This window comes from Leucopleurus acutus, assembly GCF_964270905.1.
Source record: "Leucopleurus acutus genome assembly, chromosome: 14".
In the NCBI taxonomy this organism is placed as follows: Eukaryota; Metazoa; Chordata; class Mammalia; order Artiodactyla; family Delphinidae; genus Leucopleurus; species Leucopleurus acutus.
This window is the reverse complement of record NC_139156.1, coordinates 9,497,446-9,513,531: the sequence shown is the minus strand read 5'-3', so window position 1 is coordinate 9,513,531 and position 16,086 is coordinate 9,497,446. Positions and strand designations below refer to the sequence as shown.

Below are 16,086 nucleotides of genomic sequence, written 5' to 3'. Positions count from 1 at the left end.
CTTTCCCTTTTACCCTCTGTTTCCCCATCAAGGTAGTGAGCCCCAGACTAACGGCATGTTCCCAGCATCCCCACTTTATCCCAGGCCACTTGGTCCCACAGGGTGAAGAGGACAGCTCCCAGATGCCATGTGTTCCATTAGCTTTTCCAATGGTCCTGAAATGAGCCTCCGCTTTGGGAGCTACAGAGTCCACAGGATACATGGTATATCTTGGCAAGCAGCCAATACACCAGGAGGAGGCAATGTGGTTACTTTTGTCGCCCGGCATCTCCTGGCCCAACTGATGACAGTGAGGTTTGTGAGGGTAGTTGAGGTCATGGCTGTTGCCCCAGCGGGACAGAGTCTGTCGTTCCATTTTAAGGTCACAGTCTGAACTCCTGACCTTAGCCGGCTCTGCCCAGATGTGTGACCCAAGCCACCAGGGGGATTGAGTCTGGCTTGGGTCAGGTCCACTGCTCCTGTGGGATAAACAACTCAAGCGCCCACAGCCTTCCTGAGGCTGAGTCACTTGTAATCACCATCTCTGTTCGGAAAGGGCAGCATGTGGTCAATATTATTCTGGACACAGGCTCTCCGACCCAAGCCCTCCTGCATACACTGTGGCCCATAAGGATTTCTGGCATCACTGGAAAACAGCATGGCAAATGTGACAGTGGCTGGTGTGGTCAAGTGTCCCCTGGCTGGTTGGCTTTCTTGGGATGACTGTCTTCAAGCTGTGAATATGTGACTCCAGTTTTGTTTCAGTTCCTTGCTTAGCAGGGTGAATATAGTGTTTATGGAAAAGCGTCTTATCTTTGTCATCATCCAAGCATTGATATTTATTGAGCACTTGCATGATGGCTGTGCTAGGGCTGCCGGGGTAAACAAATGCCGACACTGTGGGGTGCAGAGCCTGGTGCAGAGGGCCCGTGAGGAAACAGGTGACCAGAAGACGCTGGGGAAGGAGTTTTAACAGGGGCAATCCCAGGGCGGGCTGGGGAGGGCCGCCAGCCCAGCCTCCCCAGAGGAAACAACAACTAAGCTTATCTGGAAGGATGCGTAGGAGGTCATCCAGTGAAAAGGTGAGGGAGGTGCGTGTCCAAGAGATTGGAAGCAAGAGGTGATGGTTCAGGCTGTTGAAAAGGGCTGGAGCAGGGAGTGTAGAGGGATGAAATTGCAGAGACAGGCAGAAGCCTGCTAGCCGTGTGAAGGAGGTTGGCTTTCCCCCAGGAGCACTGGGGAGACAAGGAAGGATTCTCCGCAGGGGAGAGGCAAGACCAGATTTGCATTTCAGGTGGCTCCTCAGGCTGCAGTGTGAGGTGTGCATCAGAGGGGACGACATGGAGGCCCGGAGGCTGGCAGTGACGGGGGCAGAAAATGGTGGCTTGGATGAAGGTGACAGCAGTGAGGGCAAGGATTCACCCAAGGAGAGATGGACGCATTCAAAAGGCATTTCATTAGATCTGGGCAAGCGATCAGGTGAGGCAGCATTCAGGATGCTGGCCTGGGCAGCTGGAGGCTGGTGATGCCATTTCCTGGCAGAGGATTGGGGCGGATCTCAGTTCCCTGACCAGGGATTCAACCCAGGGCCACGGCAGTGAAAGCCCAGACTCCTAGCCACTAGACCACCAGGAAACTCCCTCAGAGTAGATTCTGTGTTTAGACTGTGGGCACACTGAGACTGGGGCATGCATGACCCTAACCAGAAGTTTTGCTGAGTTAACTTTCCAGACATGCCAGGACTCTCTCTCCCTTTCTCTAGCAGTTATGTATTGAGTACCTACTATATGCTAGGCACTGTTTTAGACACTCACCCAAAGAGGTGTCATTTAGGCAGCCAGATGTAGCCTCAAATACCTCCTTGGCAAGATCTACCCGCAAACTGAAAACAGGAATTAATGTTCTGAGCCGGTCATCAGACAGAGCTTACAGTTTGTCAAATTGGCAGACACATACTGACCTGAGGAAACTGTCCCAAAGGGAGAGATATGATAAGACTGATTCATTTATGCTTTAGGGACGCTTACACTGGAATCATACATGTTGCAGATGAAGAAGAAAAAAATGTCAGTATGAACGCCTGGATTTTTTGTTTGTATTTTTTCTTGAGGTTATGCATTTCACAAATTCAGGAAAACTTCCCTGAGACTTTGAAGAACAAGGCCATCCAAAGCGCGGAGGCAGGTGAGTTCATGTCACCAATGGATTCGTCAGAATGTTGCTGACCTCAGGGGTAGCTTATGGTCTCTATGGAAGGAAAACCAGACCAGAGGCCTGGTCACCAGTCTGTGAGTTCTGTTCCTGCCCACTGCACAGTGTCCCTCGTGTAATAGGTGTGACTGTAAATATTTCCCAAATGCACAATGAATGAAGCCGCTTGGCAAACACATTTTCATATGCTAATGGCCATGATAAATACAGACCTGCCGATGTTAATCAATAGGTTGGATTGGAAGACTAAGCAGAAGCCCGTCAGGCCCGGGGCAGCTGTTCTGTGTCCCTCTGGGCTTTAATCAGTCGTGACTTGGATGTCCACATCTGCACTCGTCCAAGAAGACTTATCTGAGGTAGGGTGAGGAGTCAGAGCGGGTCCTTCCAGCTGGGAAAGGCTCACTGAGCCCCACGAGGAGCCTGGACAGGTCAGCTTCTTGATGGTGCTTTTTTGGATAAACCCCACCCCACGGTGTGGCTGTCTGAGGTCAGAGCCAGCCTCCTTCCCCGGTGGAGGCTAATCGATTTCTTCTCACCCGTCAACGCTGGTTGATGGTGGGAGCAGGGGGTGAGAAGTAGTGTGAGGCTGCCTCCGGGCTCAGGAGAAAGAGTTCCACATTGGTTGTGATGTCTGCCCTGCACTGCCATCCTGAAAGTGGAAGGGGGCGCAGGGGACACACTTTATCCGCAATTCTGCCCTTGCTTAAAATCACCATTACAGGGCAAGATTCCTTTTAATCTGGCATAGCCAGACTGTCACCTGAGGTGACCGGAGATTTGAGATGAAAACCCAGGTTCTCAACTCCCAGCACCAAACAATATCATAAAGCGGGTGAATAACAATAATAATAACAGGAGAGGAAACAGGTACCCAAAGTCATGTGGTCAAAATAATAGCAAAGCCAAGAAATAACGTAGATGGGGCTAGTGAACCTCAAGGTTCTGTCCAGCGCTGGGATTTAGGGTTCGGGGGGAATCACCCCGAGCATGGCTCCCTTCCTCCCAGCTCTGTGCTAATTCAGGGGTCCAGCCTGCAGAGGCTGGTGCAGAGGGCCCGTGAGGAAACAGGCGACCAGAAGATGCTGGGGAAGGAGTTTTAACAGGGGCAATCCCAGGGCGGGCTGGGGAGGGCCGCCAGCCCAGCCTCCCCAGAGGAAACAACAACTAAGCTTATCTGGAAGGATGCGTAGGAGGTCATCCAGTGAAAAGGTGAGGGAGGTGCGTGTCCAAGAGATTGGAAGCAAGAGGTGATGGTTCAGGCTGTTGAAAAGGGCTGGAGCAGGGAGTGTCCATAGCCTCTCATGTCTCACCTGGATCCTCCATCTACCTTCCTATTCAAGTCTCTTCTTTTGTTCTTATCATCTATGCCCCCCCGGGTGAGACTCCCCAGCATAAAGTCCTTTACAGTTTGCAAGGAACCCTCCTCGCACTGTAATCCCATTTCATGCCTGTGAGCTGGGCTTTCTGATGATCTCCATTGCCTCGAGAAAAGCAATGCTGATGAGAACCCTGCTCCCTGGTGATGGGGTTTTTTCTATGACATTCAGGTGGGTAATAATTAGACACTAACAGCCCAGGTAGCAATTTTGCTCCCCAGAGGACATTTGGCAATGTCTGGAGACATTTTGGGTTGTCACAACTCCTGGGTGGGGCGGGTGATACTGGCATCCAGTGGGTGGAGGCCAGGGATGCTGCTAAACATCCTACAGCACAGGACAGACCCGTCCACAGAGAATTATCTGGCTCCAGATATGAACAGCACCAAGGCTAAGATACACTGCAACGGGGGAGGCAAGGTGAGGCCCCTCCAAGAGTGTCGCGGCCAGCGTCCCTGCCCCACGAAGCTTTTTCCAGCCCCCAAGTTGGAGGGCAGCTTGTGTGCCTCTGTTGGTCGGCAGCTCTGGTGGACGTTTACCGCTTTCTAAGTTACCTTGTGCCCATCGTATCCGCTTGGGAGCCAGGAAGCTCCCCGTGGCTGGAACTTTGTTCCTAGCGAAGCCGCCTGCCCACTCGTTTGCTCGATAACGGGATGGACAGAGAGTACGTGGGAGAAAGAGTGAAAGAATCTTCAGGTCGGGGGGTCGTTAAAATGTTTGCTCAGCATCCTTTCCTCTCCTCAGGTGTGATTCTCGAATGCCTTGGCTTCAGGTGGGAACTCCATCAGCCCCAGCTTTTTCAGTCCGAGACCCTGACCAAGCTTTACATGATGGCCCTGGCCCGGGGCAACGCAAACCCTGAGAAGGAGCTGGAGAAGCTTCTGCAAGGTATGTTCTCACCCAGAGCAGGACCCCCAAGGGCTCTCTGGTTAGAGAGGCCCCAGCTTGGCATTCAGTTATCTGTTTGGAGACCACAGCCACTCTGGCAGTTAAGACCAAGGCTCATGGTGTGATCTCATTACAGGATTAACCTCAGTCTCCTCGGCTCTAAAATGGGATAATCGTTCTTATTGTGTTTCATTGTGGAGGAGGTAACAGGTGTGAAGTTCTAGAACAACGCCTGGCACATAGTGAGTAGTCAGTAAATGTCAGTTTTGTTCTCGTAATAACCCATTCTTGTCCACCAGCTAAGAGGGAAGCCCTCCCTACTTCTTTGAGAAGAGCAAGTGGGTTGTGTTGAGGCCTCTGATGGGCTTTCTAGAAAGAAGGCATAGTTCTCACATCTGTGGCTTGTTTGGCTCTAAGTGCTGGTTGGAGGTTTACAAGTGTACATCAATTTCATTTTTTCTTTTCCTTTTTCTCTTTTCTTAACGCCACCTCATACCCAAAAGTATTTAGGTCACGTCTTTCTTTTTCTCTTTTTTGAATCCTAATAATCCCCAGCTGCCCCTTATCTGTCCCATAAGTTCCTCTCCTGCAGCCTTGCCAACTTCTTCTCAGGTAATATAGTTGGCATCGCCTCCAGACAGCTCATAAGCAGGTGCCGTGGAAAATTCAAGGTCTCCCAGGCAGCCAGCATGCCAGTCGGGATGGGATTGCATTTCCAGGACGTGGCAGTAAAGCTCTGACATTCTGGAGCCAGACGGGCTGCCGGAGCCCCCAGTCGGGAGACGGAGCCTGGCTGCCTGCCGGCATCTTCCCGGCCACAAAGCCTCTGACTCAGCCCTTCCCGGCCAAGCTGGGAGCCAAGAGCAGGCCGTGGCGTCCCCATAGAACTGTCACAGGCTTCACACTTACGATCTTCCTGAGCCTTTGTCCCAGTGTCTTCAAACGTGGGACCGAGCTCTTTCTCCCATGGCCCCTGTGCCCAGATCACAGCCCTTCCTGGGCAACCAGTGGAAGGCCACTGGGGTTCAGACAGTGAGTACATGAAAATCCAGAGAATATGGAAGGGACGAATGGAGTTGTCATGTTTTTAGTAAATCTAGAATGGTCCCACTTAGATTTGGCCCTACTAAAACAGCTGCTGTAATCCAAGCCCCCTGCTAGAGGCTGGGCCCGGCTGGGGGACATCAGGTCACGTGCAGGAGTGAAACCTCAGTGCCTGGGCTGTCCCGGGGTCTCCCCTGCAAGCACCACCAACTGCGTCAGACCCTGGGACTCGTGTCTCCAAGACTTTCAGTGGGTACAGTCCCAGCCCTTCACGTGCCTTCGATGATGGTCTCTATACGCATCTCACAGTTACTGCTTTTCTGTTCCTGAGAGCGTGAGCATTGTTCTCCTGGAGTTAGCAGCAGAGGAGGTTTCTGACCAAGCCCTGGAGTGGTGGGTGCTGGGGAGACACAGCTCCCCTGGAGCAGCCCTGTGCTGGCCACACGGGGCTGTCCCAGCCACTCACGTTCATGTTCATTCCACCCGGAGTCCAGGATCGGCTGTACCATAGCAGCGTGTGTTTATGCTCTAGGAGGATCCAAACGCAAACGACCCTCTTTTACTAAAAACAAACCACTTTGGTTTGGGGGCACCTCAGAAGCGTATGATCAAATTATCACTTTCCTATCGGATTGTGAAGTTTTACTTACAGAAACTGTCTTCCACATACTCTGACCTAGCCCATAAGGTTCCTTCCTCCCTTCAAGAGATGTTCAGTACTTAACTTGTGCCAGGCATTGTGCTAGGAACTTAATGTCGGGGGGTGGGGGGCAGACGAGCCCGCCTGAAGTGATGATAAAGCATGAGAAGTCGTGTGATACGTGATGATCCTAACGGTGCCCCGTGAACACCCGCTACGTGTCAGGCACTTGCCAGCATCCTCTTGTTTACTGCCCCCAGCGGGGGTGAGTGACAGGATGGAGCGGGCAGAGGGGAGGCTGTGCAGAGATCCAGGGGAGGAAAGTGAGCCAGAGCCAGGAACAGGGCCTGGCACTTAGTAGGTGCTCAATAAACACTGGCCGAATGCGAGCCTGAACAGAGCCAGGTGCCGAGAACGTGGTGAGGGAAGGCTCGACGGCCTTGTTTGCCTGAGGGAAGTGGACCTTTGTTCTCTTTTTTCTGCATTCTTTGTAGCTGCAAATTGTGACATACTTTGGGCTCCTGACTCATGTCACTCGCGTGACCTGGCACCCTGAGCTCACTGGCCATGGAATCCATTCATCCATCGATTCGGCCAATACTTATTGAGCACCAGTGTGTGCAAGACTGTGCGGGGCCTGGGGCGGGATGGCAGGCTCACCGTCCAGTGTGCCTGCCCGGCCGATCGTAAACCAACAGATACCCGGTGTGTTGGCAGGTGGTTGGTCCAGGAGGGAACATAAAGCCAGTTTCGGGGGAGGTGGTGGTGTGGAGCTCCCTTCCATAGCAGAGGGTCAGGCGGGCCCCTGATGGGGAAGAGAGGGAGCGCCACAAATCTCCTGGGCAACAAACCATGAAGAGGCAGGTTTGGGACCTGGTGAGCTGGAGACTAGTGGGAGGGTCTTGGGGCTGCTGGAGGGGCTCTGACTTCGTGCCAAAGGCACGGGACGCCGCTGGAGCCCTGAGGGCACCGTGTGTCGTAACTCACATTTCAGAGTAACTCTGAGTGGATTGTGGAGGCTGGCGGTGATGCGGGCTGCCCCTTTGCTTGCCCCTGGAAGCCCTCCGTGGCGGGGGTCCTTTGTTTGGAGCTCCGTGGGGCAAAGTCTCAGGAGCCGCTGGGAGGACGTCTTGGTCCCACACTCATCCTTCAGCTAATGGTCCTGGCACCTGCCTGGCGCCAGGTCTGAGCTAGGTGCTCAGGACGCAGAGGTGATGGAGGCCCGCCCCGGGTCCTCTCGCTGCTCACAGCCTAAGGAGAGGAAGGGGGGAGGGAGGGAGAGGAGGGGGAGGGGGGTCTGTATCAGTGTGAGCATCAGTGTCCCGGTCTTGCAGTCACAGTGGTTGTGTCAGATCGTCGGGGAAGCTGGCCCAGGGGGACACGGGAACTCTCTGTACTATTTTTGCAACTTCTTGTGAGTCTTCAACTATTTCAAAATAAATAATCATTTCATCAATGCATCCACTAAACTGACAAGCAAACAAAAATGAACAAAATACAGCGTGATCCATGCCAAGATCAAGGCTGCGCGAGCAGTTGTGGGGCTCACGCTGTACCTGCACGGGTCACTGTGCCTGTCACACCTGTGCGTCCTCGTCCTGTTCCCTTCTCTAGCTCAGCTGCCCAGGAAGATTAAAGAACAACGCCCTGTAAAGAAGATGATCGTTTCCTTGAAGATCAATGACCCTCTGGTCACCGAAGCTGGTAACGTGCACCTGTCCTCGTATTCTGAGAGTGTCGTTGAACAAACTGCCTCTCAGATTTGAAAAACAAACAAAACACCCCAAAGCGGAGGCACACAGTGTTCAGTGCTTCCTTATTAAAAATAGCTGAGCAGCGCAGGGCGGAGGGGAAGGAGGCCGGCACAATGTGGGGAAGTAAAAGAAGGGGGACTTCTGCGAAAGAGAGGTCCCCGTCCTTGTAAAGAGGGGTGAGGAATGCAGAGGAGGGAGGAAGAGGCAGGTACCCAGACAGACCCAGGGAAGATGTCGCTGCTCCTCTGGGCGCAGATGCCCAGGGAAGCCCTCAGGCCCCCCCTTTTCCGTAGGCAACACTGACCCGCCCCTTCCCACCAGGGCCCCTCCCTGGCTGGCTGCTGGCAGCAGAGACCTCCCCCAGGGGCCTCCCTTGGGCTCAGCCCCTCCCCATCCCATCCCGGCCACCTAGACACACCTGTTAACAGGTGTGAACGCACCGTGCTGTCATGTGTCATCAGGAAATTATCCACATAATAATTATCCACACCAGCTGTCCTCGGAGCCCATGGGACTGCACTACAGCGCGGCTGGGGTCAGGTAGAACTCGGAATAAGCTGAGTCCACGGACTGGCAAATTGATCCCGGCTCGTCCCAGGAGTCCTTAACCTTGTTGAAGATCCCAGACTCTGGGGAAAACCCGCTGTGATGATGTCATCTCCAGAGAACACAAAACACACCTCATGCACACAGCACTGTGCACACCATGGGGTGGCCAGCTCCCGGCACAGGCCACAGACCCCCAGTTAGGACAGAACCCCTGAGGCACAGGCTCGGGACAGGCTCACAGAAGGTTCTTTCACAGGAGCTCCATGTTTTTTAGTTTCATCCTCAACTCCTTTGGGGGGCTGGGAGCCCAGGCAGCATCTGCGCCCAGGTCAGAGCCGTTGCGTTTTGTCTAATGCGTCCCTGACCCCCAGCTCAGGGACCCTCATCCAGCGGGAGGGCGCCTGTGCGTGAGGGATGCGGGGCTGCAGAGCCCCACGCTGACGGCTGGCCCTCGATGCTGCCTCCCCAGCCTTCGCCGTGGCCCTGCAGAATCTCTACCTGCGCGAGGTAAGGGTGAGCATGGACGACGTGCTGGGCGTGCTGGCTGCAGCCCACATTCTTCAGTTCAACAGCCTGTTCCAAAGGTAAGGAACCGTGGCAAGGCGCGGCCAGGGCCAGCCCCAGGTGGGATCCAAAGGGGCCCTCCCGGCCCAGCTCATGGAGCATGCCTCTTCCGCGGGCTGGGACATCTGGGGTTTCTTTGCATAGAACACAAGTTTGAGTCGGCCATTAATGCTGATGGAAGGTCAATGAAGCAAATGGAAAAGCACTGATGGGATTCATTTTTCTAGAGTATTCTGTCCCTTCTCTTAGGGTTTTTCAGGGATGTGTGCTTACTGCACTCACGTCCTGAGCACAGAGGTGGTATCTTATCGCGAGTTCCAAACTCCTGACGCAGTTCAACAGAGAGATTTAGGGCAGGGATGCCCTGCCTGGCTTGTTTCACCACCCTAAGCCTCAGTTTCTTCATCTGAGGGAATGAATGACTGAATAAATGAATGAACGAACATCCCATCTTAGCCCAGAGAGGACAGCAGATGCTCTGTAAAAGGCAGGGGCAGGATGTCTTCCAGGGACCTTGCAGGTTTCAACTCACTTTCTATAGCATCCATACAGCCACATTCAATCCCAGAGATGACTTTGAGTTGGAGCCTCATTCCTGGGGGCACCTGAAATGACTCGGGCCAGCTCCTCAGCCTGGAGCATCTCGAAGCCTCGTTGGGGATGCAGATGCCCCGTGAACCCAGGGACGCAGGCTTTCAGAGGCCTGGACGTGGCCACAGAAGACGCGCGGAGGGGACCAGTCTTGCAAAGGCGCTCCAGTGTGTCGGCCTGGCCAGACTATGGGGTGGGTGGCTGGCTGTGAGAGACGGGAGGCCCGCCGTCACAGGCAGGGACAGGTCGTGTAGCGTCTCGGGGAGAACCCAGCAGTCTGGCCTTGACCCTGCAGGTGATGGGGTAAAGTCTGGGTTCTCCTGAGAATCCCCACTGCCCTTCCATTGTGTGTCACATGCCTTCAGCTCCACATAACCTTGTGACTGATAATCGCTACTAAATCACAGCTTCTGCGCGCATGCACTTCTGAGCGGCTGTTTCCTGGTGCTGTGCAGGAAGATAACTCTGGCCCCAGACCTGGAAGGCCAGCTTCCCTCTTGGAGTGGGGCATCTGGCCACCTTCTGTCTGTGAGCCTCAGCTGCCCTACGGGAGGCCCAGATTCAAAGCCCCATCTTCCTTCCGGAACCGTAGCCCTGGCTTATCTGGGGTGGAACCGAGAATGGCGGATTCATTTCCTTCCTCCTTCACATGCCTTGTCTTGAATGCCGGAGCAGGGAGGGCTCTGGGTACCGAGCCAAGCCTATCATTCCACTGATGAGCAAACCTAGGCTGCCTGGGGCTGATGGGCCCTGCCCGAGATTCTGCAGATAACTGTGGTGGGGCTGGAATCCGAGGCGGCCGGAGCCAGGCGGGTCTGGCACACAGCTGGGCTGGGTCGCCTGCCTTTGAGAGGCTGATGGTACTGTTGGCAGGGGTGTGGCAGCGCAAGCCTCAGTGTGTGTGTGTGTGCGCGTGCGTGCGCACCCCAGGTCACTCTGATAGCATCACAAATCCAGGTGCTGGATGGGATCCCAAAGGTCATCTGGGCTGAACCTCCAGCCAGTGCAGAATCACCCAGATGGCTGCTTGAGTCTGAATCACGCACACTCGAGGCCGCCCATCTCTAGGGGATGCAGTGTGTGCGTGCGGGTTACACAGGGTGCTGTTTGTGAGACTCATGCATCAGTGTCTGCTCTGGCACAGCTGGGATCATGGTTGTTGGTTGTTGCCTGCACACACACACACACACACACACACACACACACACGCACACACCCTCCCTGAGGGTCACTTGGGTCCCTCCAGGCTCACAGGGCTGAAAGGGCATTTCCTTCCAGGTAGGGCTGAACTCCATCTGTGGGCAACTGCTTGGTGCCCTTAGAACTTCTGCAAGTGGAAATTCCTACCCTCCCTGAGCCCAGAAGCAAGTGGCCTGGGTGGCCCCAGGGCTTGCTTTGTGTCCTCCAGTCTGGGAAGCCCAGCCAGTGAGTCTCACAGTGAGAAGGGGGGAGCACAGGTGAAGGTGTCAGCTTCCTGGAGCACTGATTTCTGTATCCCAACTTCAAACCCAGCTAATTCTGCCCGTGCATCTCTACTGGCAAAAACCCACTCCTGAAGAACACTGTGCCTGGTGAGATACAGGACCTGAACCTCGCACACAGCCCCTTTCACACCTGGTTTGCCCCTTGCTGATTGGTGAGCTCGGCTCACAGTGAGGCCAGGAGCCCCAGGAGGAGAGGAGTTTTGTCTGTACATAGCAGGTATTTCCAGAAACAGCCACAGAAGCTGGCACAGAGGAGACACTCAGGGAATGGGTTTATGCTGGGAGGGCTGCTTCCTGGCAGTCTCTAGTTTCAAGGGGAGAGTGTTGGGAGGAGGCAGAGGTACCAGGCAGAAGGAGGTCATGGAAATCAAAGCAGAGGGAGCATGTGAGGAGAAGCAATCAGGGAGATTTCCAAGAGGAGGTGGCACTTGAGCTGAGCCTGAAAGGATGCCAGTTGTCAAAGAGTGAGAGAGAAGAGGACTTCAGGCAGAGGAGAGCATGGAAACTGGAATGTGCTTGGCCACTAAGACCCAATGCAGCTGGAGTTGGGGAGGGGTGTGGAAAGATGAAGGGAAAGGTGGGTGGGGAAGTTAGCTGGAGTCCAGGTCATGCAGACCTCAAAGGTCATGTGAGCAGGTTCTGCCTGGTTCTGCCAGCAGAGGAGAGCCTGAAGCTTGGGCGGGGAGAGTGACCAGAGCCCCTCTGTGTTTTTGGCTGAGACCTTCAGGATGCGGTGGGGACGCGGGAGGCTGGTGTGGGCAGGGAGACCTGTGCAGATGCCCGGGTGAGAGAGAGGAGGGTCTGAACTAGGCAGGGGAAGTGGGAAGGGAGGGGAGGGGGCAGGTCTTCCAGGAGACGGTGAAGATGTAGAATTGACGGGACTCAGCAATCTCACCTGCCAGCGTGCCTGAACGATGACAGCAGAGTCTGGTGTTTACCCAGCACAGATTTTTCCAATACTCAGGACAATTCCTTATAATGGGTATGATCAGTCTCACTGGTGAAGGGGCCATCCTAGGATCCAAGGAGGGTGGGGCGTAAAGTGCCTTAACCATGACCAAATTGTTTTTCATTCAGTATTTCTTGCCTTGTTCTAGTAAAAGTTTTTGGTGGCTTAAAAGAATACATAAAATAACAGGGCACAAATTGTTCAAAAAGAAAAGAAAAAGGAGAAAGGAAAACAAGGCTGGAGAAGCTAAAATTACATAACCAAACCTACACTCTACAAGTGGACCATACTTTTGACTGTGAGCTCCCTAGCAGCTAATATGAAAAGGGAAACCTGATCAATGACATTAGATAAAACAAAGAAACCAAAAACTGACTTGGGAGGTAGAACCCTGGGTGTCTTCATCAGATGACATTGAGTGATGTGATGGTCAATGTCCTCAACTATATCCACAGAGTAAAAGCAACGATAAATTTAATAATGTTCTTTCTTAATATTGGCAAAGTCTTCACTTCAAAATGCAACTGAGTAAAAGCTATTCTTCAGGGGTGTGGTTGTTGGTGGTAATGAGCTCCCCAGCTCTCTGCTGACCTGGCTTAATTGAAGAATACATTTCAGAATATGTGCAAGACTTACCAGATATCCTTTAAGCCTTTGTCCAAGAGCAACATGTATCTCAACTGAGTTTAGGATAACCATTGAATAATAATGTGTTCAAGATTTTGCTTCTGTATGAGAGCTCAGTAGCTATTCTCTGGTTCCCTGTTTGATGACACGAACATGTCTTAAGAAAATTGTGCTGGAGACTAGTCTCAGCTGTGACAGGTGAGTCACTGAAACTCTCGCCCAGCATATCCACCCCACCACACACCCTGCCCACCCCAGCCCATCTCCTAGTCTTACTCCCCTCACTGCACTGCATCTGGGATCTCCTTGATGTTCCTTCAAAGTAGGGCCCCTGTCCCTGCCTCAGGGCCTTTGCACATCCTGTTTCCTCTTCTTGGAATGCTGGTCTCCCAATTCCTGGTCTGAACAGTTCTTTGTTCTCCTCCTTCAAGGTTTAAATGTCACTTTTCTGATCATCCCCCCACCAGGTCAGATTCCCCCTTTTTCACATTCCTATGGCACCTTGTTCTTTGACTTTTTAACCCTTAACACAACTGTAATAATGTGGTTACATGTCTAAATGTTTATTTAACGTGTGTTGGGCCCATTGGCTTTATTCTTTGTAACCCAAGGGCCTCGCAGGGTGCCTGGCACATAGTACCTGCTCAGTAAATAGATCTTTGATGAGTAAGTGAAGCGAGTAAATGAGGCCTAGTCATGAAAAGGACAGAGATTTTCATCAGAAACTTGCTTTTTGAATCTACTCTTATACAGAGAGGAATAGGACCGGAAGCCCCTCTACAGCTCCGCGATGGTCTGTACAGGAAGAAAATACCTCCAGCAGGGGGACAAACAGATGGTCACCCTGGCTAAAATTAAAACTCAGTAAGGCACCTTTAGGTGCTTAATCTCTAAACAGTAATACTTCTCCCTGGTGCCAAGGCTACGTTGTTTCCTTCAGAAGGATTTGACCTTAGGCCTCACCTCCCTCAGCCCAGAGCTCTTTGCAACAAGCCTTGCTGGTCTTGTCCTCCAGCCAAATGTCCACATGCCTAAAATAAGGCTCTTTTCCTTCCCTTCCCTGAAAGGTCTCTGCTGCCGGTGCGGAGTTGAGGTAAAACCTCTGGGGCTGCCCACTTCCCTAAAAGCAGCCTGGGGGCCTCCAGGAACAGCAGTTGTCTCTCTGCAGGTGTGTGACCATGATGATGAACGGACTCACGCCGAGCACCATCAAGGACTTCTACCTGGCCGGCTGCAAGGTGAGAGCAACCTGGACAGGGCACGCGGCACCTGGGGGGCCCTCAGGAGCTCCCAGACTCTGGGATTTCACGCACCAGGCCCAGCTCCAAAGAATCTGATAGCACCAACCTAACAGTGCCAAGTGAACAATCTTTAAAAATCATTTTATGTTTCAAAGAATATTTTAACACTCCAAAAAGTAGAAAAGCTTTAATCTGCGGGGTGAGGGGGTGGGGAGGGGAAAGCCAGCGTTTCTTGCCAAAACAGCAGACAACATTCCAGGACATTCTTGGTGGGGTTGAGGGAAATTTGTCACCCCCTGGGCTCAGTCAGGGTGTCAGGGTTGGCGGTAAATGATGTAATCTAACACTCTGATTATCAGAGGAGAAAACTGAGACCCAAGGGGTGGCGGAGGTGCGCGGGGAGCGGCGTCTGTGTTCAGTCACAGACCTCAGCTCAGAGATTTCAGCTTGCAAGCCCTGTGGTCAAACCACTTACCTAGCTGTGTGACCTCAGGCAAGAGCAGGAATTTTGGAGCCTCAGTTTTTCCCTCGGTAAAATAGGAATAATAATGAACCGACCTCATAGGGTAGCACTGAGGATTGATTTGAATCAACCTAGTGCAGTGCCTTGAGCATAGCAAACACTCAGATAACGTGGGTTACCTGCTGCCATTTATGTTTTGAAGAAGCGCTTTGAGCAGGGCTGCAGCGCAGCCTTCCCGAGAGCACGCGTGTAGCATCGTCGCCTTCCAGCAGAGGGCGCTGCAAGTTCAGGGATTCCTTTCTCCGTGCGCTTTTCTTGCCTTCGCAGTACAAGGAAGAGCCGCTCACCACTGCCTGCGAGAAGTGGATGGAGATGAACTTGGTCCCTCTGGTGGGGACACAGATCCACCTCCGGAAAATCCCGCAGGAGCTGCTCCACAAAGTGCTGAGGTCCCCCAGGTGAGAGCTGGCTCCCGGCGAGCTGCCCCTGGGATGGGGGGAGGGAGGTGTTAGGGGGGCCTGCGTCCACACCCCTGCTGGACATGCCCAGTGTGCAGTGCCTTCTCCATCCCAAACGTCCCTCCCTCTTGGACAGCCTGGCCTCGGGGGGGGGCCCAAACGTGGGTACTGTACTCGGTCACGGGGAGGGGTGCTCTTCATCAGAGTAGGGACCCTCGGGGTGCCCGCTGTCTCATTACCCACCTGGTAATTAATTAATTGCCTAAATAATTTTTTAAAACTCTGTCAATATTAAGACACATTCATTGTGGAAACTTTGGAAACCAGGGAAAAGGGAAAAAGGAAAAAGCTCACACCCCGAAATCAGTTTCTATCTCCAACCCTGAACAGCTCTAGACTCAGACATACCACTGCCGGTATGAGCTCTCTGACAATTGAGGCTAAAACCCAACTCTTGGTGCCCTGCCCTTTACTGCACCCCCCGCCCAGTGTTCCTTGACGAGCTGCTCAAGCTCCTGGGAGACCACTTCATCCTCCCGCACAAGTGCAACCCATCTCTGTGGGCCTCTGCGTGGGCACCAGCTGGAGGCCAACCTTCCAGGTCTCTCATCTGGACCAGCACAGGGACCTCTACCTCAGGGTCTTGGTCTGCTCCTTACCCCCTTCCAGTCGCATCTTTAACCCAGGGGGCTTTGGCTCTGCCTATCCGGCTGCTCTGTGTTACCCATGTGGCAACCACAGGGCTTTCCTTAGACTCCGGCCAGTGCCTGGCCTTTTAGGTTATTTGCAGTGTTTCACTGATATAAATAGTACCTTCGTGACATCGTTCAACGTACATTTATTTTCATCTCATGTTATTTTCCCACAGAGAATTCCTAAAAGTGAAATTACCAAGCCAAAAGGACTTTGTTTTTATTAGTATTTAAAAAAATATTTTATTTGAAAATAATTTCAAACAAATTAGATAACAAGAAAAGTACAAAGACTATCTCAGTACCCCTTACCCTGCTTCGTTCAATCTCTGTCCTGTTTGCTTTATCATTTGCATCTGTGTGTGTATCTATTAACACACATTTTTTAACCCTTCGAGGGAAAGTTGCATATATCATGTTCCCTTACCCCTGAATGCTTCAATGTATATTTTCTAATAAAGAGAATTCTTCTGTTATAATCCCAGTGCAGTTAACAACTTCAGGAAATTTGACATTGATGTGATACCTTACACAATGTGACACATTGACTCAACACTGTCCTTTATAGCATCTTTT

General features: G+C 52.6%; 1 protein-coding gene across 1 annotated transcript in view; it reads left to right on the top strand.

Annotated features, from left to right (window-relative positions):
• Positions 1-16,086, top strand: part of BTBD16 (BTB domain containing 16) — a gene marked incomplete at its 3' end in the record, with an annotated part of 44,809 nt that overhangs the window by 6,764 nt on the left and 21,959 nt on the right. Inside the window, exons 3-8 of the mRNA XM_082854170.1 lie at positions 2,090-2,163; positions 4,311-4,454; positions 7,753-7,842; positions 8,911-9,025; positions 13,825-13,894; positions 14,688-14,818. Coding sequence (XP_082710296.1) covers positions 2,090-2,163; positions 4,311-4,454; positions 7,753-7,842; positions 8,911-9,025; positions 13,825-13,894; positions 14,688-14,818 — 624 coding nt within the window. The remainder of the gene's footprint in view (positions 1-2,089; positions 2,164-4,310; positions 4,455-7,752; positions 7,843-8,910; positions 9,026-13,824; positions 13,895-14,687; positions 14,819-16,086) is intronic.